Source organism: Hevea brasiliensis, chromosome 4 (assembly GCF_030052815.1).
Source record: "Hevea brasiliensis isolate MT/VB/25A 57/8 chromosome 4, ASM3005281v1, whole genome shotgun sequence".
Classification (NCBI taxonomy): Eukaryota; Viridiplantae; Streptophyta; class Magnoliopsida; order Malpighiales; family Euphorbiaceae; genus Hevea; species Hevea brasiliensis.
In genome coordinates, this window is record NC_079496.1 from 12,415,227 (window position 1) to 12,416,229 (window position 1,003).

General features: G+C 42.5%; 1 protein-coding gene across 1 annotated transcript; it reads left to right on the top strand.

Moving 5' to 3' along the window:
• Window positions 1-367: 367 nt before the first annotated feature.
• On the top strand, window positions 368-736 carry LOC110658574 (uncharacterized). Its single transcript, XM_021816251.2, has one exon. It carries the CDS (start codon window positions 368-370, stop codon window positions 734-736), a length of 369 nt encoding a protein of 122 aa, XP_021671943.2.
• Window positions 737-1,003: the final 267 nt, after the last annotated feature.

Here is a 1,003-nt window from a genome sequence, read left to right on the forward strand (position 1 = left end):
GAACCGATGGGTACAGCTACAGCTCCAGCTACTATTGTGGATGTGGGCACATCACATCCAATTACAGTTGAAAAGGCAAATCCAAACTTGGTGTTTGATGATAGGGTCAGCACCAATTACCTGCCAGGTCACCGAGCAAATCTCATCCTACGTGGCAATAATTAGGTTTGACTCTCTCTCTCCCAAGCGCCCTTGTCTCCTTTTTTTATTATATATAACCCACCACCTCTCCATCTCCAAAGCCTTGCTCGCTCTCTCTCTCTCTCTCTCTCTCTCTCTCTCTCTCTCTCTCTGTACGCCAAACAACCAATCAACCACACAAACACTTTATATAAAAAAGCACTAAAGCATCCCATCAAAAAGGAGAATGGGAAATTGTTTACGCCGTGAATCGTCTATGCAATGGGGCGGCGAAGACTGGGGCTCACCGGTGCCGGACCGTTTTTACTCTACTAATACAAGACATGGAAGCAGCAGGCACGACAAGGTCATGTACGTAGAAGAGGAGGAGCTTCATGGAGACGACAAACGCTTATTAACGTCTTCAACCTCGTCGAGTACAGAAGTAAAGATCAAGATTACAAAGAAACAGCTTGAGGAGTTACTGGGTAGGGTTGACATGAAAGAATTATCAGTAAAACAAGTTTTGGCTCAGTTGATGATAGAAGTCGGCTCCGATCGATGTGAGTCGCATCAACGGTCGTGGAGGCCTAATCTGCAGAGTATTCCTGAGTGATGGATGGTGTCGATGATCACAAAGCTTCATAATATTATATTCATAATGTGTAGGATCTTTCTGCTCCATTTTTCTCATGGAATCTCGCTTGTCTGTATATGATTTTGTTTTGTAGGAAAGATACATAGATCAAGAAAAATGGAGCTACAAAGGTTCTACAGGCTTTGTTCGCTGTGTATATATAGTTTATAGAAACCCAATACCTGGTTTTTGAGTTCAGGAGTGAATCTTGAATTTTTCTTCGTTAAACTCTTTTTCTTTTTGGTT